Here is a 27,064-nt window from a genome sequence, read left to right on the forward strand (position 1 = left end):
GTATGCCAAACGGTGATTCGTAAATTAATTGTTCAATCTTTGATGGGACCAATCAGAAAAGGGCTGACATTTCTGTCAGATTTCACGTTGTGCTTAAGCAGAAAGTTCCTGCACACCTAGAACAGGCAAATGGCAGGCGTTTCGTTGAACATCGTTGACAAATACGTGAGTATATAATGTTACAAGAAGCTTTTGGACCTATTTTTGGTAAACATCATAGTGTAAAAGCAATTGCAGTGCCTTATGTATAAAATATTTCTCTTACGAATCAGTGTGACACATAAGCGGGTATACTAGTCTATGTCCTAAGCCTAGTTACGCGAAACTGAAATTCAAGCCTCAGGCGGAGTCAGGGGCAAGTTGTTACAGTAGGATATAGGCTATAGGCCTAGGCCTATTCCATTTGCACTTAAGATTTTTTTTTCAAAAGAAATTCTGGGACATGATATTTAACCCACTGTTGATATCTAAGAGAAGTATCAACAATTTATGTTTTAAAGGTCTGTTGTATATACCCCAACTATAGCGCCATCATGGAAAAGCGTCTTGCGATTTCGTAATCGACCTACCTTGGTCATAAAATGAACTCTTTTTACCAATTAGTCTGCAACGCCTGTCACTTAACTTTTCTTGAATGAGGGTCTTTGTGTGAACGCTGTATGATCAAGTAAACTGTAGACATGAACATATTTCCACACAGTGTTTACACAAGTAGCCTAATGGTGTTAAGAATCTATGCAGGCTAATTGTACAGACTGAGGTCGATTTACGACCGTGGCAGGTCGATTATGTAATCTCAAAACTCTCCTAGTTATAGCTTGTTATAATTGGAGCCAATAAAGCAGATCTTTAAGGGACAGTTGGGAATTTGAAAACTCAATGTTTGTTGGTGCTATGTTTCAAGAATGATAATTGAAGCAAATGCCCATGTTTCTGTAATACAGTATAGAATTTAGAAACAGGCATTTTTGCTTTTCAAATTTAGGAATAATGCAGTGCCAGTACATGAAATCTGAGGAAAATTCCCATGAGACTGGACTGCAAATAGTGTAAACCTACTTGGGTCTCAGGCATGTTGGTCCATAATTTAGGCCTAGGCTTTAAGCAACATGTTTCCATAAAATTTGACACAACTTCCCCCCAGAAACAGATGAGATATTTGACATCAAGTGGTGCATTATGAGACAAATTAGACTATAAAGTATTTCTATAATGAGGTTTAAATGCAAAGTTGTGGTATTTATAAATACTCTTGAGTGAGATTGAAAGGAGAGATTTTAATCCTGGAGATCGGGTCTAATTGTTCCCCACCTAAATGTAAAAATCACCTGACTGAACCATTTCCCTCCACTTATGTTGTGTAGGGCCATAGTCCCTCTATTCTCTCCCCCCCCCCCCCCCTCCCACACCTTGCATACCACTGGCACTAAAAGTTTCTATCTTAACAGAAAACTTAGTCTTGAATGACTAGGGGCTTGCCCAGCTGGGTTACTCTAATATTACAAAGCATGAGGGTATACTGTAACCCACCTGTTAAAGAACCACATACGCTACATTTACTTAAGAGTTTCTGCGCATGAAACCATTCTTCTTTCTTTTTTGTTTTTGTACTTCACAACAGAGATGCCAACAAACTGTTGAAGTCAATGAAGAGGACAGCCATGCTTTTCTTTCCTCAGCCAAAGAGGTTTTGGCTAATCAACAATCAGATGTTCTTAAGTCTATAGTGTTGAATGAAGATAATAAGGTACAAAAAATAACAAGTGAAGTAGCAGCTGCAGTTTGCATAAAGTTTGCCATAATATTCTTTTTTGTAAATACTATGTATGTGAGAATGAAAAACATTTACAAACAGCTATTTTGGTCCACCACAAGCTTGCCTCACAAGTAGACGTAGTTTGCACGTATGAACAATAAAGTATTACGTAACATTTGTGGGACAAAAATTCTTCTGTGCAGGACTAACCAAAGTATCACTCGAAACTTAATCAATAGCAGTTAATTTATGGTTGTTACCCACATAGATACATCTAAGGTCACCGGAGGGTCAAATATTACATGGTTAACAGTTCAGAACTAGTACAAACTACAGCTTTAAAGGCCATTGCTATTTCTACATATAATTTCGCTCTTAAAAGACTGTTTTTCAAGGGAAGTAGGTTGTTAGTTTCCTGTTTTCGTTCATCCTGTAATATATGTGTGTTCATCATAGTCAATGAGAAGTTGGACCAAAGTAGACAGCAAACTGCAAAGAAGCTGACTTTTTTAAATTTGTAATAAGAAATTATGAGATTAATTTCATGAGGAGATATTTTACAACCAATATTAAGTTGTACAGCTAACTAGTAGCAAAATACCAACTATATTTCAATTTGCATTTACCTACTGGCTTGTTTTGAAATGAAGTTACAAAACTTGATTGCCACAGAAGAAAAAAAAACTATTGAGGGAAGACGTACTGCTTCTCAGTTTGGCTATATTCTTAGCAATAGTTTTATTACCTTTTTTTTTTTTTCATTTTCTGCTTGCATAATTGTTTTCTAAAGCATGGAATGTTATCATAAACATTTATAACTGAATATTTAAGTAAGCTATGATTTTATTATATTTTTATGATAATTGTTTTGATTGTCATTCAATTTATTCCACATTTTTCAGTATTAGTGTAATACAGGCGCGACGGAACGGGAAAATTATTGGGGGGCTAATGTGTCACTTATGTGTGGAGACTATCTAAGCGGAGCGCCACCATCGGTTGGGGCGGAGCGTACAAGAAAATTTTCGGTTTTTTAAACCCCCAGATGGCCGGAAACGGCACTTCCCGAGTGTTGTATGCTGCGAATACCTAGCCCTAAAATATGGGTCTCAAGCCTGCAATTTCTCAGATTGCACCTAAAAATCTGTAAAAACATTGTAATTTGTATATTCAATGGCATTTTAAGAGAGTAGCTATGACTCGTAGTGTACTCGCAAAGACGTTTTAGACTAGTAAATTCCTACTTGCAATTAAATGCAATAATTAAATAAATGTCATAAGAAAAAACAGAAAGTATTTCTTTATGTCAACAAATGGGTAATTCCAAAACCATGTGCAGTTGCCAACAAATTTCTATGAACCAAGCACTGTCACGAATGCATGTATACAGTGCAGGTGAAATGCTAATATTGTGTTTTTGTTCGTTTAATAATTGATTGTGTTTAAACATAGAGCCATGTTCCACGCCTTGCGTGTACTCGTAGTGTAAACGCAAATTTTGATGAGTGTAGCGTTTAGCTTATTACACTCTTATTTAAAACACTAATATACGATGAGGCATGATACAGACAATCAATTATCAGCAGTCCCCCCAGCATTTACTAAAATTATTACACCTATATAGTATACATGTGCATCGGACAGATCGACAAGTATGCATTGAAAAATGGGCAGATGCACGTTTCGGAGCCTTGGTAAATATTGGGGGGGCTTATCATGCATTTGCCCCCTCAACTTTTTCATTGCCACTGGTGGAATAGTCAGACAAACCTGTGTCAATCAATAAATAAAAGTATCAATACCTTCTGTTTCCTTCAGGCATTCATCCATTCCATAGCATGGGATTTGCTAACAACCATTGGAAGCCACCTGGTAGACCATAGCGATGAGGCAGACACCAACGTGGACTGTATCTTTATCATAGAGAGGATAGTGGAGGTCAGACGTTTGTGTCATCTCATACTGTTACTTTGTCTTTCCTGCATATCAGGAAACTTAAAGCATAATATTAAAGACAATATTAACAAATGACAATGCTCAAAGTTTCAATTTTTATTTATATATGGAGTATTTCCAATATATCTGTAAAGCATTGAGTTTCATTTCATTACTGAATTGATGTAACCGTATGAACACTTCACAAGTCTACAAACCAGATCTGACTCTTTTGATAGAGTGATAGGCAGACTCAAAGTAAAAATTAAGAACTTGGGAAATAACCAGGAGTGAAATTACAGACTCCAGGACCAGGGGCCTCTATCTGTGAGACCTTTTGCTGGTCCAAGGAGCCGCTGGAATGTAACAAGGGGCCATTTTTGGCATTTTCTCATCAATCATCCATTCCCTTTGATGTACAGAGCTATAATACGATAGAAAGGGTTGCAACTTACATGTACGTTTCATGTTTGCTTCTCTTTGAATGTTTACATTTTGCTTCATAAAAAGGTTGTCTCTGAGTGTGGTTTATGGCATGGGCATTCCTAGATATGAAAAGTGGCTCACAGTACATTTTCTCTGAGATGTATTGTAGTTGTATGGCAGGTTAGGGAGGCCATTTGACTGCTGATGGTTGCTTACTTTCACCCTTGGTTGTGTAAACACTTACAAAATAAATGTATAAACCTGATCATTTTTTTATATTTATCAGATTTTACATGATTACATCGTAAACACAAACTAACAGCTGTACCAGGAAGCTCCCCATATTCTTTTGATAATGTTTCATATTTAATGTTGGTATCATCTCGACCCCCTTTTCTTTTCTTTTTTTCTCCTTTTCGCCAAATGTACAGGTTGGTAAAGCAAAGGAGATATTCATCGGCCTATTGGAGCAGCTTGACCAATTCTTAGACTCTGCGGTTGCAAGACTGTTTTTCCGTCCCCTGCAGACAGGTAATTATTGTGTCTGTTTTCCTCGTCTGTGTGCGTGTCAATGAAATGTGGAGAATTTGGTGAAGATTGATGAAAACAGTGTTTGATGTTCTTAGCTACTCCAAAGGTCTTAACAGGACTCATGGATACCTATGTATTGTATGTTATCATAAGATAACCGCCTATTAAAGTTAGATGAAACTTATTTAAGAGGTGATCACTTGTCTGAGACAGTTACGGTTGGTTTGAAAAATTTGAAAAGAAAGTTACAATCATTTCGAATATGATCATACACTACTAACTTGGACACTGTTCCACGTATTTGGGTAACCATTTGAAGGCCCAATGCACATAATTGATAATTAATACTTCTTACGATACCAAAATTGTTAGTGTTTCGTACCATTCCATTTGAACGCTATATTTTATGATCCTAATCTTTTGTAATGCAATTTTTAAAAGACTAATTTTTTTCCAGTTTTGAAGGGTGACTTAGTGAAGTTTTTTTCTTCTGTGATACCAATATGGTGACTATTGATGAAATACCTCTGTGAGTCATCTCGGTGGGCCCAATGGGTCTTTTTCAGCCTTGTACTTCACCACATGGACACGCACTCTGGCTACTTCAGATGCTCAACTATGTTTGGTTGATATATTCCCAACTATTTTTTAATTAAATGTCCCATTTCTTTCATCTGAACTTGCCAGAAAAATAGCATAAGTTGCAATCTGATTAAAAATATTACAAGAAATGATGCAAAACTTATCTCATTGCCTTGTAGGTTGCAACGTACCATCAGTGATGCAGAACGCAAATTAAGCTCTTTGTTTTATTTATCTGTACAACAGATAAAACTAATTTCCATCATTGCAATCTATCTCTTTCCAGTTCTCACAAAGTTTGGTTCATCTAAGGATCTCTACATGGAGCAAGCCCTGGAACAGCTGCACGCCTGCATGGAGGCGATACCGCTACCGCAGTACGACGGCCTGGACAGGAAACAGAAGCGGCTCCTCATTCAAGACGAGGAATATCAACAGCTGGAGGAGACCTGCGTCGACCTCGTCGAGTTTGTCAGCCCGTTCGTCTTTGAAGTCAGAGACGCCGTGGCCAAGATGGAGGAAGATGACTTAACAAGCAGAAAAGTTAGGAAATATTTACAATTGTTGAAATGTTTAGGTTACAAAGCTGCATATTGTGTCAAATTTTTAAAGTGGATAATAGTGATACAAACGTTGGGCTTTACATTTAAAATTGTACTTGCCAAAAATACATGGTGATGTAGATATGTAGTTAGTATATGCTCTCGCAACAACTTGACCTCATTAATATTCATGAGTTGTGGGGGAGGAGGGGTTTAATGGGAAATAGTCAAAAATAGCTTGTAAACTTGATATCTCAGCAACCGAAAGTTGAATCAATGTCATATTTGGACGATAGATGCCCCATGATTGACATAGTTAGAGGTCAACAGGTGTCAAAGTCTGAAAACCTTTTACATATAACTCCAAAGTTAGAGCTACAATAAATCTGTCAATTCTCCAATGGTATGATTTTCTTTTGGTGAACATAGTTTGGTCAACTTCGGTTCAGCTAAGTTGTAGGTATTTTAGATCCTCCTGCAAGTAGGAACTCGCGAAGAAGCCATCATTGGCTTATCAAAGCCGCAAGCTCACCGAAGTCAGTCTCTTAGATTCATATTTTAACATCCATGATAATGAATTGTCAATTGTCAATAAATGAGTAACAGGACGACATACATTAATCTTGGAGTGACTCGAACTCTGAACCTTATGATTGAAAGGCACCGGCTTTAAACACTGAGCTAACACTCCTTTCACTTAGTTTTATGAAGGGGCTCTATAAGTATCTAACAGAACAGACAGTCATCCAAAAAAGTTCAAGGATAGGAAAGTTGATATGTATTATTCCTTTTATCACACTCAAATGGGCCTTGTCCAGTTTTACCCTCTGAGCTTCAAGGGGTCAACAGGTTATTTCAAATGGTAAAAAAACCTGGCTCAAGGGGTCAAAAGGTTATCTCAATTGGTATCCAAAAATTGGCAATTTGTTTTGTGATTCATACCAGATGACTAGTAGGATTTCAAAATATTTCCCTGTGCATGTAAACACTCTATTGTGGGCTCTCAGTCTATGATAACAAATCTTAAAGGGATTTGCATTAGGAAAGGGAATACAAATTCTATACTGTAAATCCTTACCAGTAAATTAAATGATTGATGCTTTGTCAACATGATAACTGATTCCTGATACCTTTCTTCATATGTTACCGCATTAGTTAACATTTGGTGTGCACAAGTTGACGTATATATTAACATGTTAGGCTTACCTCACTATGAATACGTTTGGGCATGGTAACCACTAAACGTTTTCTAGTTCATATTTTGACGTGTTTAATCAGATCACAAAATTGGAAAAGCAGGTCATTTTGGAGTGATGCTATAATTCACCAAATGTCCCTCTCTGACAAAAGCATGTGCGATGCAGATTTAGCTATGACCCTTTACCTTAGACATATTATACTAAATGCTGGCTTCTCTCTCTTACAGAAATTCAGAAGTACTCTGAAGATTCGAGATGAAATCCAAAGATTGTAAGTTCCAAGCGTTTTTTGTGTGTAACTTTCCAAAATTTTCAATCTAAAGAGAAAAAAATTAGATGCAGTGTATTTTAATCAGAAATTTTCTTTTTTAAATCTCCTGATGTGTTTGTTATGAATACATAAGTATGGTAATGTGGATGTATTTTACATACACTGACAGCCCAGTGATTATTGTGTTACTTCTTTCAGAAATGTCTTTTTCAAATGCCTGTATGATCTAGAAGACCATCACTAAAAACTGATAGTTTTAATTCTGCGACGGGCTTGATTTTGATGAATTGCGCCGACCACAGACATTGTATGTCGAAGCTGATGTTCCTAGATCAGGAAACACTGACCATGTGTAACGGATATGTAACACACTTTGTTTTACCTCTACCCTCAGCTTGTTGAGATTAATGGAGTATCCGTTAGCATTCGTGGAGGTTGACTTCCTGTTACTCCAACAAGAAGTTGACAAGATCCCAGATGGAGAGAAAACCAGCTATGAATCAGGATTCTGTACTTGCATGAAACAGATACTAGTGAGTAGATTTCATTTCAAGTTAGAGGTCAGAGGTCATTCAGGCGATAATATATCCCGTATCGCATCGCAAAATGCTATGCTATGCAAACTAGTCGTATTGCTATACTAGTGTATTGCTATACTAGTGTATCACTATACTAGTGCATCACTCTACTAGTGTATCGCTGTACTAGTGCATCGCTCTACTAGTGCATCGCTGTACAAGTGCATCGCTGTACTAGTGCATCGCTGTATTAGTGCATTGCTGTATTAGTGCATCGTTGTACTAGTGCATCGCTGTACAAGTGCATCGCTGTACTAGTGCATTGCTGTATTAGTGCATTGCTATACTAGTGTATCGCTGACATACTAGTGCATCGCTGTACTAGTGCATCGCTGTACTAGTGCATTGCTGTATTAGTGCATTGCTATACTAGTGTATCGCTGACATACTAGTGCATCGCTGTACTAGTGCATCGCTGTACTAGTGTATTGCTATACTAGTACATTGCTATACTATTGTATTGCTATACTAGTGCATTGCTGTACTAGTGCATTTCTATATAGTGTATTGCTATGCTAGTGCAAAGATGTATCTACCAGTCTGGTACAAATGGTCTCAAAATTGGCCTTACTCTCTGTGATTTATACTAGATGACTTTGGCTTTGACATTAAGTTGTGAAAATATTTCAAAGTTAATAAACAATGTCATGTAACTCTCTTTCGTTATTAACGATCATTAAAGGGATGGTTGGTGGCAGAAATGAACTGCTAGCCCAAAATTGGGTAAAAGAAGATGTCCATTTGATCATATGTAGAACATCTTTGTGTCCATATTTTCACATAGGAAGACTGTTCTTTCTGGATATTGAAACATCTCTGGAATACAAACTCCATATGGTAAAATCCTTACCAGTGATATAATTGGTTGTTGCCCACAACTGACATCTCTGATTTTATCTGGTTCTCACTTAATTCTTGGACAAATTTAACTCACTTGCTCTACATAAGTCAGATATGTGGACCTTTGAGCAAATTTAATATGGCAAGGAATCACAAACCCAGCCAGCTTTCTGGTGATAACCAAAGACGACTGTTTTATAACAACATATTTAAATTACCATCTCTTCCTCTTCCTTTCCTTCTCAGAGCTATCTAGCTGATATGCGTGTCAGTTTCAGTTCATTATTTTCATATAAATCCAACTCTCAGCAAGAATACGAAGAAGTCGGTTCTCTTGAGGCCGAGGAAGACCAATGCCAGTTATCAATACTCGGCATCAGTAACTTAGCATACATCACACAGTCTGTAGGCCTGGCAGATGCAAGGGTACCCTCTATCTACAGGTAAAACAAAGTAACAATGTTATATATTATGATCATATGTCACTAGATGGAATCAGTGAGTAGTCATTTTTGGGGGGGGGGGGATGGGGGTTGGGGGGGTTGGGGAACATTAAAACTGCTAAATAAATCAAATTTCCTCAAAACAGTTTATACATAGGTTGTGTAAAATGTCAGGACTCATCACAACCATTCCTTACATTTTTCCATAAATTCTGAATCCCCCAATGCATTAAATAGGTTCTTGGAATGATTTTGTATCAAATAATTAACCAACTCAATCACTGTGAAATTATTGGGAGGCACTTTTGTGTTTTGGATATGATTATCATTTTTTGGGTAAAATTGAATACAATCATCAGGTTAATTGCTTGCTAACTGTTTGAGTTTGAACATCAAAACTGTTAACCTTTTTAAAACAAAAACAAGGAAAGTGAAGCAAGTAATGAGTAATACAGTTTTATACAAAAGTTGTCTAGAAAATAACAAACAAACTGTACTTTATAGAATTAGGAGGTCAATCTTCAAAAATTAATCAAAATTATTTCAATACAAAATATGATATCGATATACACAAACATATTTCTCATTCCTATGATGTGCTATATAAACCTAAAAAAACATAGATTGATTGATTTTAAAGATGAATATCAGAATTTATTTATTTATTTGTTTGTTTATTTATTTATTTATTTATTTATTTTTGTATGTGTATGTGTGGGTATTTGTATGTGTATGTACCTTTTGCGCATGTGTAAGCGTGAGTTTTGTATTCACTGTTGGTTTGTTTTTCTGGATATGTATACATATATTTCGGTATAAGAGGAGAAGAAGAAATACTCAATTCAGAATCAATTTTTGCATTATGTTAATAATTCCTTTGTATCATTCAGATGACATACCTATGTTGTTATCAGAACTCTAAATATAATCGATGTATCATATACATGTTTAATAATGGTGAATAAATGAGATGGACAAAAAATATATATATTTATTTTTCTATATATTTATTTATTTATATTATTATTCTTTTAATAGTGCGGATTATCTCTTAGCCCTTCATAAGATACATATCGCTACTCTGCTAAAGAAGACCGAGGAACCAGCCTTATTTAAAGGACTGGTAAGTTTGATGCAAACTACTCATGTAATATAGAGAATACTTTCTTCCTGGTCCTTGAACCTGTGAAACATGTTCAGAATATCCCGATTGCATTGCATCCCAGTGTCCGTCAGCAAGCCAGTGAAACATAACTCTGTTCTTAGATGCCATCTGAGCTTCATACTGAATACGAAAAGGTTTGTTTAAGGCGAAAAGCATACTCTGTGTGGGTCTTGTTGGTATTAATACCCCTGGTTGCTTTTCATTACTAAGATACATTACAATGTTCCACTTTTCACCAAAACTGTTAGCCTTATTCACTAGAGTATCTTGCTGGTGAGGGATGGAAACCTTTCTAGTAAAGGACTTTTGGAGCCTCAGATCAGGTTGCATAATATCGCTCAATATTATGTCATCTTAATCCACATTAGGACAATAAAGTACCCACAATGTGAGCCTACTTTGCCTATTTCAGTGCTGCTAGTAAGCCCACTATGATCACTCAAACACACCCATCCTGTGAGAATGAATATATAATCTATTTCAATACTGGCAGACTATATCTGTCACATTAGGAATATATTGTACCCATCAGCCTATGAGCCAGTACTGCTATTACAAAAACAAATTGATCCTGTTCACTTATCAGAATCTTACCAGACTAAACTATCTTTGCCATGTTAGATAGGTAAACAGCTATCACATTATCACAGTCTTCCTGTGACACTAATTCGACCCTTGTAGTAGTTACAGGAAACATATCACATTAACACAGCCTTCCTGTAGACCTAATTCATCTCTAGTAGTAGTGACAGGAAACATATCACATAAAGACAGCCTTCCTGTCAACCTAAGTCTTTTCTTTCAGTACTGTAAGTAGGCATACAGTACTATCACAAAGACATACCCTTCCTTTCGGACTACATGATATCCCTTAGCGTGGGCAGTGGTCCATTAGCATATGATCCTCTGAAATTCACTCCCAAGCAATATAAAAGATACAAAATCCTTGCTTCATTCTATAATGTCACTGAAACGCCACACTCAAACTTCACCAGTCACGTAATTCTCCTTATGTTTTTATCATATTTATATCTTTATAGCCTAGTTTGTTAGGGGGTCCGCATATAAAGTGGTAGTCCGGGGATGAAAACTCTGGTGGAGGCTTGTTGAAGGTTCTAGTACACTTTTAATTTTTGAGAAATTCCCCTTAAAAAATCTGGGATCATCCATTAAAGTGTAATACTTCTAACACATACTATGATTTTATTTACCTTAAATAACATGTTTACAATGCATATACATTCAAGAGGTTTTTGTTTCTGCTTTCCATGACATATCAAGACTAATATTGGGCCTAAGGTCACATTTTAAGCATTTCTTTCCTTTCTAGGAACTTCTGCATACCTTAATGGATCAAATTGATGACCTGACTATTTGCAGCAATCTACTACAAGATGATATTTACATGAAACTCCCGGAGACTTTAATCAACATCATGGTGAGACACACTTCAGAAGCATTGGTAAGTACATTCCCAAATGAGAAAATTACTTATGAAATTATTAGTTGCACAATTCTGTCCTTTATTTTATGCAATGGCCGAGTATCCCTTCCCCCTTCCTGCCCCTCTTCCCCTGCACACATCTTTCCATGATTCCAAGTTATCTGTCGAAATTTATTGTACATGTTCCCACAGAAAAACTCGCTTATACCTTTAATTCGTATAAGGCTTGACAAAATCTCCCACAAAAACTGAGCAAATACTTCAAACATTCAAAGCTTTTGAGAACTGTTAATTTGTGACTTTAAACACTTGTTTCAAGTCAATTATCATATGGTAGCCTGGTGTTAAAATAAAAAAATATAGATACATGATCCGAAAATGCTGCTGAGTCTGTTTTTCAGAATTTGGTGAATTAGACGGCTGGGTTAATGCGTTGTATCTTCTTTCTACTTCTCTCTTCGCAACAGCGGCAAAAATCGGTCCGGATTTTACCAGTTTACATGGATAAATTTGACTGGAAGGGTCGGTATCGATTGGTCACTGTCCTCTTGAAGTCGGCTGAACACAGCGGGGTCAAAGGTTTCCTGATTGGTCGGATAAAAGATTACGTACATCTGACGCTTCAGCAGGTGAGATAATTCATCATATCTGTTCAGTCCACTGACTTCTTAGGGTATAGTCCAAGGGTAAATTTGTTTCTTCAATTGATGGGGAGAGAAACATAAACTTAACCTGCCTGGTTAGATTTATATTCAGTTCTTAAATGTTGGATTAAGAACAATTGAATAATTTAATTGTGTCTATTGAATAATTCAATTGAATAATTCAATTGAATAATTCTTGTTTCTATAAAAATTCTTGAATAATTCCTTACATAACCTCCTGGTGAGATTTATATTCAGTTCTTCAATGTTGGAATAAGAACAATTGAATAATTCAATTGTTTCTATTGAATAATTCAATTGAATATAATCATTCAATTGAATAATTCAATTGAATAATTCTTGTTTCTATAACAATTCTTAAATAATAAATTGTTTCTATTGAATAATTCAATCGAATATAATAATTGAATTGAATAATTGAATAAAATAATTCAATTGAATCATTCAATTGAATAATTCAATTGAATAATTCAATTAATTCAATTGTAACATTTTCCATCATAAATGCCAAATGTGAAATTGAAATAAATAGATGCGATGTATTGTGGATATCCTCATCACTTAGAAATTCCTTCTCTCATATCTATTTTTCTTATATAGCAGAATGTTAATAACGAGTGGTTCGTCGGCAGTCATCTTCGTCAGATATTGCCGTCTATTTTTCACCTTCCTAACGGCAGTCAAACAGATCTCTTAGAAGAATCAGACAAGTATGTATCACAGAGAGCTGAATTTCTTGATGAGAATTTTTTTTTTCATTTTATCTCAAGTCTTATTGAGGGGCAAGGAAGCTTTTGCTGTGTTTCTGGCACACAAGGGGATGGACTTTGTTTTTTTTGAGCTGGCTGAAGATGGTGTTCTCTGTAGGATTTTTGTAACGGTTTATGCAGTATTGTGTAGCAAAATACCTTGCAAAGTGGTAAATTTGATATGCGAATGCAAAGATATATACAGTGCAATGGTATGATACTATTTTTGAGTACTATTTGATAAACAAAATTTATAAACCTCTGAATTACTACACTAAATTATTCCATGCATCTAAATGGCAGTTCAGCAAAGTGTTAAAACAGTATTAACTGGTATCGAGATGAAATTTGTCACAGTCTGGTGGTTCGATTTAATACCAATTTGTCTGCCACAGATAGTTGGAAACCAGATATGGTGACAAATTATTGTAAAGTTAGTACTTCTTGTGTAGGTGGCAGCAAAATGGAATTGTGCTGAAGTTAAAAACACATTTAGATGCAGTCAATATATTTAAAAATTCAGACCGAAAACTGCAAGTGCAGTTTCATTCATAGGATCCTCTCTCTGAAATCTGTTATTGAAGCTCATTATCTGTTTATATCTGCATGGTTTGCGATCATCATCTGAAACTGGTTATTTATTGAGGCACACTCATTTATTTACTGAGGCAAATTCTTTATTTAATGAGGGAAACTAGCTTTTAACTGAGGAAAATTCTTTATTAACTGATACAAACTTTTTATTTCTGAGGCAAACTCATTATTTTCTGAGACAAACTCATTATTTACTGAGGCAAACTAGTTTTTGACTTGAGGCAAATTCTTTATTTACTGAGGCAAACTCATTATTTCTGAGGCAAACTCATTATTTTCGGAGACAAACTCATTATTTGCTGAGGGGAGCTTGTTTTTGACTTGAGGCAAATTCTTTATTTACTGAGGAAAACTCATTATTTCTGAGGCAAACTCATTATTTTCTGAGACAAACTCATTATTTGCTGAGGGGAGCTATTTTTTGAGTTGAGGCAAATTCTTCATTTACTGAGGCAAACTCATTATTTTTGAGGCGAATTCATCATTTTCTGAGACAAACTCATTATTTGCTGAGGGGAGCTAGTTTTTGAGTTGAGGCAAATTCTTTATTTACTGAGGCAAAGTCATTATTTCTGAGGCAAACTCATTATTTTCTGAGACAAATTCATTATTTGCTGAGGGGAGCTAGTTTTTGAGTTGAGGGAAATTCTTCATTTACTGAGGCTAATTCTTTATTTACTGAGGCAAAAAACTCATTATTTCTGAGGCAAATTCATTATTTAATGAGACAAACTCATTATTTACTGAGGCAAATTCATTATTGACTGAGGCAAATTCTTTATTTACTAAGGCAATTTCATTATTTACTGAGGGAATCTAGTTTTTGACTAGAGGCAAATCATTTATTTACTGAGTGAAACTTGTTATTTGCTAAGGCAGACTCCTTATGTACTATTGCAAACTCATTAATTTCTGAGACAAACTCCTTTTTTTACTGAGGGAAATTAGTTTTTGACTGAGTCAAAGTCTTGATTTACTAGGAAAACTTGTTACATACTGAGGCAAACTTGTTATTTACTGAGGCAAACTTGTTATTTACTGAGGCAAACTTGTTCTTTACTGAGGCAAACTTGTTATTACTGAGTCGACTTCCATCCTACGGCTTGGTATCGATGTGTCTGTTTGAAAATGGAGATAATTATCTCTTTCTTCTTATTCCCCCTCAGAATCATAGCAGCACTAAACTTTCTGAGGTACTTACTGCTACGGGACTCTAAAAAGAGTGATTTGACGGGCGTTTGGTCGATGCTGGAGCTGATAGATAAAGGTTATTTGAGTGAGCTGATAACTGGGCTGGAGCTCTCCAAGATGCACTATAAACAGCGAGAGGAAGAACTCGTGGACGAGAAGAAGAGAGGTAAATTCAATATTGGTTTTTGACAGATATTTAATGTTTCATTTGTTGTTAAAGAAAGTGTTCTCTCAATTTAGCTATGATTGTCCATCAAAGTGATTTGGAATATAAATCATATGCATAAGTTTTTAATACAAAATATGTATAATATGTAAACATTAATGAGTACCTGTGAAGAAATATGAACCAAGCATTGGTCAACCCTGGACTTTTGCTGGTATCCAGTCATGAGGTTTTGGGGATAAGGTTTTGCCAGCTTACATCATCTTCCTCTGAGCTGTTTCAAGTGATCTTTAAGTCATTATACAGGGACATGCCTAATGGCTGTAGAATTGTTTCTGTGATTTGTCACGTCTCTTCCTGTCATTAAATCACAATGAAGGAGCAGGACCAGAAGTGAAATAACTTTTCGAGTCTGGTCCCTCACAAAGTAAAACAAGAAAATTAAATTTTATATAGAGAAAAGAAAACATCAAGAAAACACATAGCAAAATCACACACAAAGGGGTTTACCAGAACTGGGAAAGGAAACAGTGATACAATGCTCATAATATGGCAGAACCATAATACAAAAATTATTCAATGAGTAGATAATGTTTAAGATGTCTTTTATAAAGTCAAATCATCGTCTCAATTCAAATGTGGAAAAGGAAAGATTGAAATATCCTTTTAATAGTCAGGATATTTTTGTCTTTACTTATTTTTTTACAATTCTTGTTTTCCATCATAAGTTCCATGTGTGCTTGAATCATAATTTACAAGTCTACCAAGCATTTGGACTTTTTCTACATATAACACTGTTTCTGATTAAGGAAATGTGAAAATGGTTCCTTCTAGTGGTTATAAAACAAACAAAAATGACAGCTTCGCCCAATCCGAAATTTGGAATCTGATGAGATTTATGACAGCGAACCTTTCGACTGTCAAAACCTCAATAAATATGACTGGAGCTTCTACAATTACCATATAGCTTCATCCAGACTCCTCCATTAATATCCTAGAGCTCTACAAGTAAAACTTATTGTTTTAGATTCTGGTGTGGTATCAGAGGGAAAACCAAAAATGAGAAAAAATGTCCCAAACAAGTATGCTCATGCTAAAAATTATGTCATCAGTTATAAGTTGTTTATGAAAATGGAAATCTATCTTTCTTTGTTTTTTTTTTTTTTTGCTTTTCAGCGAGGAGAGCTAAAGATGCTGACAATGTATCAGTCTCGGTTGGAGGGCAAGAAATCAGTAAAATGCCTTTTGAGCAGCAAATGCAAGTAAGTCCTTTGTTTTTAGCTCGAGATGCTAATGACCATGTAATAACCATGGTTACCAAATATGTCCCACAGTAATATGGTATTTACAGGCCAAGCATTTAATGGTAGTCTGGTAGCCCAAGACCACCTCAGCTCTCTTACATATTGGTCATTGTTATTTTGCAACTTTTTTTTTTCGGACAACCCAATTTGCCGTTCGTGCAACTTGAACAAGTCTAAAGTTTACATCAGAGAGCCACAAATGCTTGAATTTGTTTTTCCTTCATATTTGGCTACACACAATTATTTATTTTGTTTTGGTAGAGGTTAGAGGTAATGTTGAAAGATTTGTTGATAAAATAACGAAGTATTGTAATGTTACCAAATATTGGTATCCCTGTCGAACCAAGTCTTGCTGAGTGTTCAGCAGTAGCAGTGATCCTGCTAACTATAAATAATAATAAAGGCTTATAAGCACAACAACTACAGAAAACTGTGTGCACTGCTGTGCTGGGAAACAACTAAATAAATCTCAAAGTAACGATAAAAAAGTTAAACCTGGTCGAAAATCCGAACTATTACCTTCAGAATGTAACTTTTACCATCAAGAAGAAGAAAACAGAAAGGGAAGCAATGAGATTTCCCCTCCTAGTGAAACTATGTCATCACACACAGCGCAAAAATGACAGCAGAAAGACACGATTTTAAACCCATCTTGTCTCTCAAACAGGAAATTGAATTACAACAAATTTATAGTTGGCGAATGTGTTGAATTTAGAGTTCATTCCAGTCGTGTCACATATCGAGGATAATTCAAAGAAGTAGATTGCAAACGGAAAGTGAAGATTTGAAACCCACACACCTCTTTAACATCATGGGCCAAATGGAGTAAGGAAGAGTTTATCTGGGCAAAAATAGAAAGTCCCAACCGAGCAACAATTTCTAGAGTTAGGATGATCATGAGAACGAGACTGTGTTTTTCCCCCAATGAATGTGAAATATGTTTGCCTGCCTCTTCTGCAAGTATTCCTTTAATAGACAATATCATTGGTTGCCTGATAGCTTTGTAGAACACACAACAAACTCTTACTGAACTTTGCATGGATACAGATGCTTAGAAGGATGTTTCAACTTAAAGACAATGTGAATTAAATGAATTGAAAGAATTGAGAAAATTGAAACTTAAGAGGAAGACAAAAAAAAGAAATTCTACACTATTAGTTGAAAGATCACATTAATGCTTTATTCTGAACTCTGCATATGGTCTGAGAAAATTTAGGAAGTTTAACACATGCTGAACTACTCTGAAAATTTCAATGCTTTAGTCTTTGCTAAAGTTTTAGCAAAAAATGTACAACAATTTCCTATATGCATGTTAAAGTTATTTAGAATTTACTCAATATACCAAAGATGAATCAAATAAACATGTTAATAAGAGACACCCTCAGTTTTGCCAGTTTTAGATGTATTTATTATTATTATTATTAGTAGTAGTAGTAGTAGTAGTATTATTATAATTACTATCATGATTATTATCATATATTTTTCCCCTATTTGCTAGGTGCTCACTTCTGCACAGTTCACCTTTGACCTGATGCAAAGCCTGTTGGGAAGAGTAAATGAAATAATTTCAGCTCAGTCAACAAGATGACCCAGTTCCTACATGAGGAGAAATGAATTGTTGGATAACCAACTGTAGAGAAGACAATTATTGAGACTCGTTTTCTCTTTGTGTAAGACATTGCTTGATGGTGCTGAAGTACATTGAGAGGTTGCCTGACATCCCAGGGCGTAACCACATATACTTCTGAGAGGGGGGGCTTTATCCTCTCCCTCCCTCTCCCCCATGAAAAAAGTGGGCGGCCGGGTTCAGCCAGCCAGTATATTACAAAACTTTGAAGTGTACATACATAAAAAATATAACATGTATGTACAGTACCAACAGTCAGAAATTCAACATTTGTATCAAAAGTTGCAAATATAGCACCAGTTTACATCTAAGCACACTCCATTTTAACAAAAAAAGTGGAGGGGTCACCCCTGAGACACATCCCCTTGATTACACGGCATCTGAGCCCCCCTCCCGGACAAAAGAAGTGGTTGCGCCTTTCCTGACAAGATGAAATGGTCGCATGTAGCTTGGAATACTGTACTAACGATGATTCCCAAAATTGTAAGGGGAAAACATCAGGTGTGTATTGCGCTTGTTTTCAGCAATGTGCTCATATTTTAACATGTAAAGTAATCTTGTGGACATGCAGAGACTGTCCTTTTTTTTCATTGTGAAACTAAATAAACACTTCATATGTGAGAAGATGTCATGTTTTGGTTTTTGAATCTCATCGTGTGGGGTTGTATTGTGCAATAATGTAAGAGGTGAGTTTTAACGAACTGTGTCTTAAGCCTGATGATTTAAAAAGTTTAAAAATGCAACTGTACTTTGCTGGAGGTCCTGGCATTCCAAGATAGTTTTAGACGTTTATGGAGTGTCTGTATCAGAAAATTCAATATCACACTTATGGCAAAAAGCTTGGAGGATGATCGTAATAAATTGCTTATGGGAATTTGAACACGGATGGCCATGTACATTAATCCGGGGATGTGATGTAGATTTTGACCCTATCTTGTTTACATCAAGAGTAAGACTTACCTGCAGGCTGTACATTAAGAGAAAGTGGGGGAGGGAGAGAGATTTTGAGGGTCTGCTCTTAGTTTTGATGGCTCTATGTTTCGGAGATAATGGTCAAATGCCTCAGTTTGGAACATGTACTCATTCAGAGAAAAAGATTAAACATCCAATGCCGTTAATGCAAACTCCATTATTTAATCTCCAAATAATTTCCTTGTGAATTACTGGCTATGATGTATCAAATGATCTGTAAAACATCACGGCTTATATTCACGCTGTTTCTACGAAGGGATGAACAAACAAAAATTTCAGGCTATTCCCGCTGTATAACATACAATCGGGTCACACTTTTTTTCCATGTTGATAGCACTTGAAATGGGACTTCCGGTCACCTTAACACTCATAACCTTTATGAATGCATAGACCAAGAATGGATTGTGATTTTTTTTTTTAGGGTTTATGGTATGTAGTATCTTTCCTGTTTTCTAGGAAAATTAAGCAATCTTTGACATTGGTTATATGTTAGAGGGCAATTTATAGGTCTTAATTTGGTTAATTATATGGAAACGCTGCTTTTGTGTAGTTAAGCAATTTGATTATGTTTACACGCATTTTGCTATGTGATGCATTTGGCTAGGTGATACTGAGTGAAATTTACCCCTGTACACCAGGTACCCGGTATGGTTCATGTGTTCTTAACTATTTGCTCCATCATGGGAACTATCATAGTTGGATCCAGCAATATATGGGGAATATTACTTAGCGATGAATGCTGCATACTTTCAATAAAGCCATCTAATCTATCTAATGGATGTCATTCTTGTAAATGTTATTTGGAAATAAAAATTTGTTTAAACAAAACAAAACAAATGTGATGAAATAACAAGCAAATCCTTTTTTTCTTTCTGAAAATACTTTTATTGAGTCATTCCCACTAAAGACTCGCTGGAATACTCGTGAGTGTACAAATACACACATACACACACACCTGCATAACTTACAACATATACCAATTTTATTCTTTTTATACAAACTAAGACAGGTGCAAACCAGTGAAACAGGGAAAAAACCACAGTGAAGGGTGTGAAACCTGTCGTCCCTAAACTGTCCCATAGATCAAATGATTAACCAACTTGACAAAGGCCATGAATTTACGGATGGAAGGAAAAATTAGGTTTTTGACCTTCCAATTTGACATGTAAAAAGGTTAAACAAAGACTGGCAATTGCAACAAATGATGGAATAAACAAGATCTAGATCTTTTTTAAATGTAATACAAATGTCCTAAATATTTAATCTTTCACAAGGAGATGGCATAAGAAAGACATGTTTTCCCTTTGAAATATCCAACAGGACACACCCACCCCCCCCCCCTCTTCCAACAAAGCTTCCCCTGAACATGTTTCCCTGTGTACCAATTAGCTCAATAAACTCTGATAAAAAATGAATTATTTGCTGTCACATTTTCAACTGTCATGTTGCATTTCATAATAGTTTCATATTTCTGACGAGAGAATGTGAATTCTTTTCATAATGATAGCAAAAGATGTTAGCGACATTAGGACAACCCAAAACCCTCTAAAAGGCCCCCCCCCCCCACCCAATTGAAGAGTGTCACTCCCCTATATAAATCTCAACCACAACCATCGAGCCATACATATTTCTTCATACCGACTTTTCCTCTCACCTTTTTCCCTCTTTTACGGTTCCACGCACATTTCCAGGTAAATCACACCAAACTCAAAAATTCGTCCTCCATTTGCAAAAACTAAAAATTCTTGGAAATTTGAAGAATAAAAAAAAAAAAAAAATGCCCTCCTTTTGACCTCTACTCTGCAAATTGGATTTACTGAATACAAGTTAGTCAATGTAAACCTTTATAAAGTGTCTGGATAAACAAAACATGATTTCTTTTTTTTGGTGAAATTTACACAAGATATATCAATTTCGAGTTTCACTGGAACAGTAACTGCACAAAACCATGTTTGTTTCAACAAACCTCACCACTTTAAGAAAATCTTAAACTTAAAAAACAATGGAAGGCTTTTTTTTTTTTTCATTTTTACATTTTTTTTTTCACTCTTCAAACTTTACATTTTAGCTTGGCATTGCCTTCGCTCTCGGTCAATACTTTCTATGATGGTGTGATTTTCAAGCCCCGGAATGGCCCGTCCACTTATAGTCTCTAATCTTGGACTGTCCATAGCCCCACCCTTCTCAAAGTTCATCGTGGTCCTCGTCGTACTCCTCCTCTTCCCCACCCTCCGGAGCGGCGCCATCGGCTCCGTCGTATAATTTACTGACGATCGGTTGCACTATTTCTTCTAATTCTTTCTTATGTTCTTCATAATCTTCCTTGTCTGCGTCTTGGTTTGCATCCAGCCACTCGATCTGTTCGTCCACCGCTTTCTCTATCGTCTCCTTCTCCTCTTCCGAGAGTTTGCCGCCCAGTTTCTCCTCGTCTTTGAGTTGGTTCTTCAGCGAGTACGCGAACCCTTCCAGGTCATTCCTGGCTTCCACTCTCTCTTTCACGATCTTGTCCTCCTCGGCGAATTTCTCCGCGTCGGCTACCATCTTCTCGATGTCTTCGGGGGTGAGTCTGTTTTGGTCGTTGGTGATGGTGATTTTCTCCTTGTTGCCGGTGCCCTTGTCCTCGGCAGATACCCTGAGGATGCCGTTGACGTCGATCTCAAAGGTGACTTCGATCTGTGGTACGCCACGTGGGGCTGGAGGGATGCCGTTCAGGTCAAATTTACCCAACAGATGGTTATCTTTGGTCATGGGTCTTTCGCCTGTGGGAGTAAGAAAAATATAAATGGCCAGTAAATAATCAGTTCAGACAATGCATGAAATCACTATTGATCAAACCTAACCACACATCCTATCATGCATCCAAGACATCAAATCCACTAGTGTCCAGAAAAACTACTCTAAACACGGATGACCGATTTTTGGTGTCATTTCAGATAACAGAACCAACTGAGCAACTTGTACACCAAATGAACACCACCCTTTTAAGTAGATCTTGACTACCATTGAATCTTGGTCGTTGACACCCCGCATCTCTGATGACAGAGCAACTGTTGTGACAGTACGGCTACAAACCGACCGGTACATCTTACAACGCCGCACTATTGTAAATCACTGACACGTAGCTTACCTTCAAATACTTGGATGGTGACGGTGGGCTGGTTATCAGCTGCCGTGGAAAAGATCTGGGATTTCTTTGTTGGAACGACGGTATTTCTTCCGATCAGCTTGGTCATCACACCGCCGACGGTTTCAATTCCAAGGGTAAGAGGATTGACATCCAAGAGGACGAGATCACCTATACGAAAAAATCAACAAAAAAAACCCATTAATTACAAATTCTTCTGTGTTATATGTTAAATATGCAAAAGTTCATCACTTGCCTCTAATGGGCACAATTTGAGAAAACAGAAATAGTAGTTAGTTTTTCTCCCCCGGCCCCCAACCACCCCCTCCCTCTACAGAAACATACACCTACGCAAACAGTCAGAAAACCACATCTCAACTTACTTGTTTCTGCTTCACCACTGAGCACGCCTCCCTGTACTGCTGCACCATAAGCCACAGCTTCATCTGGGTTGATACCCCTGGAGGGCTCTTTACCATCGAAGTGTCCCTTTACGAGCTGTTGCACCTTGGGAATACGAGTGGAGCCGCCAACGAGGACAATCTCGTCGACCTCACTTTTATCCATTTCAGCGTCATCGATGACCTGTTTGACTGGTTTCAGGGTAGATCTGAAAAGTTCCTGCGGTGGAGATAAAAAAAATCAAGAACTATGATCTCAATGTCACCACAATGCTAAATCATGACTTTAGAGGTTTTATGTCTGAAACAACCCTTCCACTAACAACCTCTGCACCACACCCTTCTCTATTTCCTCAGCCCTCTTAGGGAGGGCAAAATTGTTCCCCCCCCCAATAACCCTTTCAAAGACCACAAGTTGGTAGAGAGATCAGCACCTCTCTGGCCTGGGCCTATAATGAAGTGTATAGCACTCACCATGTTCAGTTCCTCAAATTTGGCCCTGGTAAGAGTCTCTGAGAAGTCCTCTCCATCGAAGAATGATTCAATTTCTACACGGGCCTGATGTTGGCTACTGAGGGCCCTCTTGGCCTTCTCTACTTCACGTCGGAGCTTCTGGACGGCTCGGTTGTCTTTACGTACGTCTTTGCCGGTCTTCTTCTTGTACAGTTTAAGGAAGTGCTCCATCACTCTCTGGTCAAAGTCCTCACCACCTGATTGACAAAACAAATAGGAAGGTATTATAACATGAAAGATATACCACATTCATTCAGATCTGTAATGGAGGAGTGGGAAGGAGGGTTCCACTACCCTTCCTCTCCCTTCCCATACTCACTCCCCTTTTCCTTCCCTCCCCCATCTCCACTCCCTTTCTTGATTCTTTTGATGAGGTAGATTTTCAACATCATCGTTTCTCACTGAAGTACCTACTGTTTTTACATTGTAAGTTGAGAGGTCTGACATTTCTATGATCCTAGCGCAATCTTCTCCAAAGGCCTTATGCCAATTGCCATGATAGCCATCGACACACACAGGCTTGTTAACATATTTTCCCTCTTTGATAAGAAAACAAAGTACATTGCATTTGGAAACATAAACAAGTTAATCTTCAATGATGTAGCAAACTACCATAGAGTTTACAATTGGATAGATTTCTGTCAGACTATTCTAGTAAATTTATGCTGCAATCATGTTCTTTTTCTCAAGATATTACAACATGTAAAAACTCTCAAATTCAAAATCATGCATCCAGTTGATACAGGAGCAGTAAGAAGGAAAGCAGTTTACTAAAGTGACTAAGTAAAACTGGAAGGAGGTGTAATATGACCACGTCGAATGAATGTTCTACTCTACTCGGTTGAGACACCATTTACTTACCGAGATGGGTATCACCATTGGTAGACACCACTTCAAAGACACCGTTATCAATGGTCAGGAGAGATACATCGAAGGTACCACCACCGAGATCAAATACCAGGATGTTCCGTTCTCCCTCCTTTTTATCCATACCATAGGCAATGGCAGCAGCGGTACTGTGGATTGCGATAAAAAAAAAAACAGAACGGTTACAATAGACTGCAAATCTTTTTCATCGCTCTTTTTCAACTGAATCAAATTTATCATAAAGGAAATGTATACCATGTTGAAACACTTTGTATAGGGAAATCAATCGTCATTTAATACCCAATCAAAGATCTACCCAGAGTCACTTTCAAATGAAAACACATGCAATGTAAGCTATCACCATCAAACCTGCTTTTTCCAGTTGGTTATCCAACCAAAATGCATTACTTTAATAAATATTAAAATTCCTTCAATTTTATAATTTTCGTGCAGTTTTTTTTGCTTTTATAGGCTGGAACAATCTTCTTTTGAATCGTTCATTACCAAAAACGAGCCCCGAATCTCAAAATTAATTGGATGCATTCTTCACAAGCATTTAATATTTTTTCTGAAAATGTCTGCCATCCGGTATTTCCAACTTTTTGGAGAGAACTTTTACATTTATTTCACTTACGGTTCGTTGATGATCCTCATGACGTTGAGTCCAGCGATCACTCCTGCGTCCTTGGTGGCCTGTCTCTGAGCGTCATTAAAGTAAGCTGGTACGGTGACCACAGCATGGGTGATGGAATGGCCCAAATAGGCTTCAGCAGTTTCCTGAAACCAGTGAAGAAGAGTACATACTTTAAAAATAATTCCCTGACTTTGATGTATACATATCTTGTGTTGTGTACCCTATCCCATGACAATGTTGGTCAGTACTTAGCTTTTATTGTTAATGGCCAACTGAAGTTCTGATTCGAATAGTACTTGGTAGGTTCGGTACGACTAAAGACTTATCTACGTCATTTATTCACAGCGTTCATTTTTGACCACATTTAACATCCACGTGAAAATAACGACTTGTGATTTTAACTAACATCAAAACACTTACCTTCATCTTAACAAGCACCATTGCACTGATTTCTTCAGCGGCGAAAAGTTGCCTCTTTCCTTTGACATCGACCTCGATATGAGGTTTGTCGTTCTTCTTGATGACCTGCAAATTGACAACAATTACAAACGTTACCTTTAACACCCTTCCAAACTTCTTATGTCTTAAAAAAATTTGCAATAATTTCAATTCTTTGTAACAATAACCAACTCGTACTGAAAACAACCGGCCAACAATTAATATTTTCAAAATTGGTTAAAAAGGTTGTTTTCATTTTATCGAGTTGTGATATCATAAATTGTCAACCGAGGTGGAGAGATTGTAGAACGAGCCACAGATTTATTGAGTAATAATCATCAAAGAGTAACAGTATGGATATGGTAACAAACCACCATATTTCTTTAAAAAATTGAAGGAATCTGATCTTCTGAGAGTGGTTCTTGGGTGTCGTTCTTCTCCATTACACATATAGTTGTAGTCAGGGAGTTAAATTAAGTCCAAAAATTTGTATTCAATTACCTTGAATGGGAGATACTTGATATCTTTCTGTACGGCAGGATCGTCCCAGTTGCGCCCGATTAGCCGTTTGGCATCAAAAACTGTGTTTTCTGGATTGCTTGTGAGCTGATTCTTGGCAGCATCCCCAATGAGACGCTCTCCCTCTGCCGTAAAGGCGACGTAGGACGGTGTAATTCTGTTACCTTGGTCGTTAGCTATGATCTCTACTCTTCCTCCCTTGAAAACTCCAACACTGAAAAATACAAAAATCTTGAGTGGTCAGTAAATTAAATCATGACGCCAATACTGATTACACAGCAAACACAGATGTGGAAAGGAAATAAAAAAAGGATAAAACAGAAGAGTCACTGACAAGACAGATGTCCACACATTCTTCACAAGGGATAAGGGGAACATTTTTGAAAGAATGATTTACAAAACTTGATACAAACTAGACCAAACTTTTATGGTAGCTCTCAGACTAGAAGGTTTTGAATAGGACTTCTTACCATGAATAAGTTGTTCCAAGATCAATGCCAATTACTGTTCCAATATCATCTTTCTTCGCCTCTCCCTCCTCCTCTTCGTCGTCATCATCATCTGCTCTTGCATATTGCACAGCCAAGATGGCTGATACAAAAAGAAACGCTATCAACATATGTCTCTTCATGATGAGTTAATCTGTTAACAAAAGAGGAAATCATTGAAACATGCTTTTCTTTATTTTTATCAGGCTGTCATTGACAGTTTTTGACAAAATAGTGGGAGGGGTTAGAAGCTAGGTCCAATCAATTATAATATTTCATCATCTCAAAATATGAGAATCATAATGAAAGGGTGGCTAAGCCTAGGCTAATTTCTTTTAAGTCAGGCCTTCACATTATCTGGCCTATTTGAGTGGCAATGTTACCTTGGCTATGCAATATTGACATAGGCGTCACATATAATCTGCAACTCGCTAGACTAGATTATGTTGAGGCCACTGAACTGTGCAAGACCACTAACTTTAGAGACTAAGCTTACTGTAAGTTGTAACTTTGTAAGGCTATAAAACGTAATACCACACATTTTCATTGTCCAGCCACAAGGGCCTCTAATATTGAATAACACTTAAGTAACGGTAGGCCTTCATATAAATTCGACAATCCCTAACGTTAATCCAAATCCACTAGTCCTAGTTTAAACGAGTGCATTGGCTAAAAGTGCCGGTGACAGCTTAGGCTACAAACTGACGCATATGAAACATGGTTAGGCTACAAGTCAAATTAATAGGTGGAAATTTTGGAAATATCTCGACAGACATGTCATGATACTCACCGAAGTTGTCTTTTCTAAAGTGATTTTCTTTGTGATTTTTTAATATGATGGATGATGAATCGCTATGATAACCTCGCGAATCTTTAAATTATTTTCTATTCGAAAATTTGTGCTTCTGCTACGTGTTTTGCCGAAAGAAATGTGTGAGTAATGATATGCACATGGTTACTTTTTACTCGCCATTCAGTGAGCGTGTTCTTCTCCGATTGGCTGGCAGGAGGCAATTTGGCCTTTCTCGATTGGTGGAAGCTTATAACACGTAGTAAAGTTAGTGTGAATATGTATGTTACGAAAGAGCTCGTCAGTTCTT

At 36.9% G+C, this 27,064-nt stretch overlaps 2 protein-coding genes across 2 annotated transcripts; one reads left to right on the forward strand and one right to left on the reverse strand.

The window, feature by feature from the left end:
* The first annotated feature begins 3 nt into the window (after window positions 1–3).
* On the forward strand, window positions 4–20,159 carry LOC139963415 (glomulin-like). The gene is made up of 15 exons (XM_071964156.1): window positions 4–165; window positions 1,622–1,747; window positions 3,575–3,694; window positions 4,549–4,648; window positions 5,517–5,773; window positions 7,199–7,242; window positions 7,637–7,775; window positions 8,907–9,103; window positions 10,142–10,226; window positions 11,599–11,730; window positions 12,180–12,341; window positions 12,981–13,087; window positions 14,887–15,077; window positions 16,254–16,339; window positions 17,880–20,159. Exons 1-15 carry the CDS (start codon window positions 130–132, stop codon window positions 17,967–17,969), a joined length of 1,872 nt encoding a protein of 623 aa, XP_071820257.1. The 5' UTR covers window positions 4–129; the 3' UTR covers window positions 17,970–20,159.
* On the reverse strand, window positions 19,839–26,915 carry LOC139963414 (endoplasmic reticulum chaperone BiP-like). The gene is made up of 10 exons (XM_071964155.1): window positions 26,755–26,915; window positions 25,947–26,118; window positions 25,459–25,690; window positions 24,940–25,044; window positions 24,520–24,662; window positions 23,880–24,034; window positions 22,980–23,215; window positions 22,488–22,725; window positions 22,108–22,275; window positions 19,839–21,739 (listed from the first exon to the last, which is right to left on the reverse strand). Exons 2-10 carry the CDS (start codon window positions 26,105–26,107, stop codon window positions 21,165–21,167), a joined length of 2,013 nt encoding a protein of 670 aa, XP_071820256.1. The 5' UTR covers window positions 26,108–26,118; window positions 26,755–26,915; the 3' UTR covers window positions 19,839–21,164.
* Between the last annotated feature and the right edge of the window lie 149 nt (window positions 26,916–27,064).

The sequence above is a fragment of the Apostichopus japonicus genome, chromosome 22 (genome assembly GCF_037975245.1).
Source record: "Apostichopus japonicus isolate 1M-3 chromosome 22, ASM3797524v1, whole genome shotgun sequence".
Classification (NCBI taxonomy): domain Eukaryota; kingdom Metazoa; phylum Echinodermata; class Holothuroidea; order Aspidochirotida; family Stichopodidae; genus Apostichopus; species Apostichopus japonicus.

Excerpts from the sequence above, each read along its gene's own strand:
- LOC139963415 (XM_071964156.1), top strand. The coding sequence starts at position 130 with ATGGCAGGCGTTTCGTTGAACATCGTTGACAAATAC. Across the intron at positions 9,104-10,141 it reads AGGGTACCCTCTATCTACAG|TGCGGATTATCTCTTAGCCC; the intron begins GTAAAACAAAGT and ends TTCTTTTAATAG. Across the intron at positions 10,227-11,598 it reads CAGCCTTATTTAAAGGACTG|GAACTTCTGCATACCTTAAT; the intron begins GTAAGTTTGATG and ends TTTCCTTTCTAG.
- LOC139963414 (XM_071964155.1), bottom strand. The coding sequence starts at position 26,107 with ATGAAGAGACATATGTTGATAGCGTTTCTTTTTGTATCAGCCATCTTG. Across the intron at positions 25,691-25,946 it reads CTTGGAACAACTTATTCATG|TGTTGGAGTTTTCAAGGGAG; the intron begins GTAAGAAGTCCT and ends TGTATTTTTCAG. Across the intron at positions 22,276-22,487 it reads CAGTGGTGAAGCAGAAACAA|GTGATCTCGTCCTCTTGGAT; the intron begins GTAAGTTGAGAT and ends TTTTTCGTATAG.